A 3195-nucleotide genomic window follows, 5' to 3' on the forward strand; every position below is an offset into this window, starting at 1 on the left:
TAATAATACATCAATTCAACTTTGAATTAGCTATCAGATGAAAATTTAAGATGTGTAAAATCATATTTCCCTTGTTCGAATCCACAGATATTGTAATAAAGTTAATAATATATATCGTCAATATTGTAAATTTTAATCATCTAAAATATGTAAACATTTTAATTTAATATTAACATTAATTGTTACTATTTTTTATTTGGATCTGATATTTTTGCATTTTTTTTTCAGTTTCACTCGTTTAATATTGCCTAACTTATTTAATTAAATTATATTAATACTAAATTTTAGATATTATACAATTAAAACAATCAAAATCAACAAAATCTGCATTTATAATATAAAGCATGTGATTTTTTTTCATATATTTTTATTAAAATTACAGAATTTAATACATTGATATTATCAAATAATATATTTTTAATAAAAAAATATTTTTATAATTTTGTGATTATATATAAATTTGCACGAGAAAAGTTGTACTATAGTATATTACATATCTCATTATTCTACTGAATTTGAGCTCATGAATCACGTGCGTTCAAGCCTTTATTGTCTCTTTCTGACAAACACTTAATTTCTGCGGCGCCTTTTTTTCTTTTGTTTTCGGCTGTTCGGCGACACACTATATATATGTATCCTTCTAAATTCTGGGTGTAACTAAACTACCAAACCTTAATAATTAGTGCAATTTTCGAGACACGAGTCATGTTCATCTTCATAGCTGTTATCATATCCTTAGGGTTTATCCTACTCTCCCCTTTCTTCAACACTCACTCTCATCACCATTATTCCCTCCCTTCACACCCCATCATTGGTTGCCTCGTAGCTTTCTACAAAAACAGCCACCGTCTCTTAGATTGGTACACTGAACACCTCTCCCAATCCCCAACGCAGACCATCGTGGTGCACCGCCTCGGCGCTCGCCGCACAATCGTCACGGCGAACCCTTGCAACGTGGAGTACATCCTCAAGACCAACTTTCACAACTTCCCCAAAGGAAAACCCTTCACCGACATCCTCGGAGATCTTCTGGGATGCGGCATATTCGTGGCGGACGGCGAGCTATGGTCGACGCAGCGCAAACTCGCGAGCCACGAGTTCAGCACTCGGTCCCTCCGAGACTTCACAGTGAAGATCCTCCAAGAAGAGGTCCGAGAAAAACTCTATCCACTGCTGGAGCATGCTTCTGCCGAGGGTCACGTGATCGACCTTCAAGACATATTAAGGAGACTCACGTTCGACACGGTGTGCAAAGTAACGCTGGGGAACGACCCGTGTTGCCTGGACCTGTCGAAGCCCTTGCCCCCTCTTTTGGTAGCCTTCGATGAAGCTTCAGAGATAAGCGCTATGAGAGGGATGGCACCAGTTTTTCTTACGTGGAAGATCAAAAGGCTGTTAAACATCGGGTCGGAGAGGGCACTTAGAGAAGCCGTGAAACTTGTTCACGAGTCAGTGCTTGATATGATAAGAAGAAAGATAAAAGAAACGGCTAAACAAGAACAACAACAAACGGAGGTGGATTTGTTGACGCGGTTGTTGAAGGCGGGGCACGAGGAGGTGATGGTGAGGGATATGCTGATAAGCATGATAATGGCGGGGAGAGACACCACATCGGCGGCGATGACGTGGCTCTTTTGGTTGCTGACGAGGCACAGGAAGCACGAGGAGGCGATAGTGAAGGGGGTGAGAGAAGTTTGCGGAGAGGAGGAGGGGTGGTTTTTGGATTACGAGAGGCTGAAGGAGATGAAGTTTTTGAAGGCGTGCGTGTGTGAGTCAATGAGGCTGTACCCGCCGGTGGCATGGGACTCGAAGCATGCGATCAGAGGTGACGTGTTACCCGATGGGACGAAGGTGGAGAGAGGAGACAGAGTGACATACTTTCCGTATGGGATGGGGAGAATGGAAGCGCTTTGGGGGAGCGAGTTTGGTGAGTTCAAACCGAAGCGTTGGTTGGATGAGAATGGTTCTTCCAAGTTGGTGAGTCCTTACAAGTTTCCGGTTTTTCAGGCCGGTCCGAGGGTGTGCCTTGGGAAGGAGATGGCTTTCATTCAGATGGAGTATGTGGTCGCTTCTATTCTCAACCGCTTTGTCATCAACCCCGTTTCTCTCGACCATCCCGTTTTTGTTCCCCGTTTAACGGCTCATATGGCGGGTGGCTTCAAAGTCAGGGTCCACCGCAGACAATGCTAGTTCCTTCCCCTTCTTCCTTCATTTTCCTTGCTTTTTCACTTACTCTTTAGTGACTTTCTTTTCTGTCATTTAATAAAACTGATTAGTTTTATTAGTTTTATTTAAAAGATGTATTGAAGTTTTCACAAAATCCATCATTTTTCCGATGAAAGCCTGTAATATATGACTACAAGGAAATAATAGTTGTGGATGCAGGTCAAATGTCACCTAACACCTCCACATTTTCCCCTTCCCAAAGTATGAGCTTCTATAATAATATATAAATTTGATCATAAATAATAAAACCTCAGGTAATTATATTAGGTGATTGCTAAATTTTTTTTGAAAGTTTAAACATGACTTAATATAAATTAAATATATGTGTTTAACTATTTCCACACATTATTAATAATATATTTTTAAAAGAGTTGTTAAAATAATATTTTTTAATTGTTGTAATTAAGAAAATAATTTCATATGAACTAATTCTAGGTTTTTTAAATTAACGATAATTCATAATTAAAAGTTCTGAATGAAAATCATTCTTTTGTTTATTTTAATATTTAATAAAGAGAATTATAGATGAATCAACCCATTCTTTGTTGAGAAATGTTACTTCCGCCAAGGATTTGAGGAAGCTCACCAAGAAAAAAAAAATTGTTATTAATTTCTAAGCAAGTACATAATGTGTTGGTTTTTTTCTCAATATCAAATAAGAACTTTGCTTATTCACCAAAAAATTATATCTTGTTTAACATGACCACATTTAGCAAATTCATATGTAACTCATCTTGCTCATGTTGCGAATGTGTGTTTCTATATTGAATGACGTTAAATTATTTTGCTTTGTATGAAATAGAAAACTAATCAAGAGTTCTCATATGTAACTCATCTTGTGCATTGTTGATGAAAACTATATTATATGTAGGAGGATTTTCAAAACTTATTGATTGCTTTGATTCATTTTATAACAAAGAAACATTGACCATTGTTATTTTAACTTTTAGCATGATAAACTTCAAAAAA

General features: G+C 37.3%; 1 protein-coding gene across 1 annotated transcript; it reads left to right on the plus strand.

Moving 5' to 3' along the window:
• The first annotated feature begins 491 nt into the window (after positions 1-491).
• LOC113858257 (cytochrome P450 94B3-like) lies at positions 492-2804 on the plus strand. The gene has a single exon (XM_027490801.1). The coding sequence runs from the start codon at positions 706-708 to the stop codon at positions 2188-2190; it is 1485 nt and encodes a 494-aa protein (XP_027346602.1). The 5' UTR covers positions 492-705; the 3' UTR covers positions 2191-2804.
• Positions 2805-3195: the final 391 nt, after the last annotated feature.

Source organism: Abrus precatorius, unplaced genomic scaffold (assembly GCF_003935025.1).
Source record: "Abrus precatorius isolate BTA unplaced genomic scaffold, Abrus_2018 Scaffold1, whole genome shotgun sequence".
Taxonomy (NCBI): domain Eukaryota; kingdom Viridiplantae; phylum Streptophyta; class Magnoliopsida; order Fabales; family Fabaceae; genus Abrus; species Abrus precatorius.

Coding starts and splice junctions, on each gene's coding strand:
- LOC113858257 (XM_027490801.1), top strand. CDS start 706: ATGTTCATCTTCATAGCTGTTATCATATCCTTAGGGTTTATCCTACTC.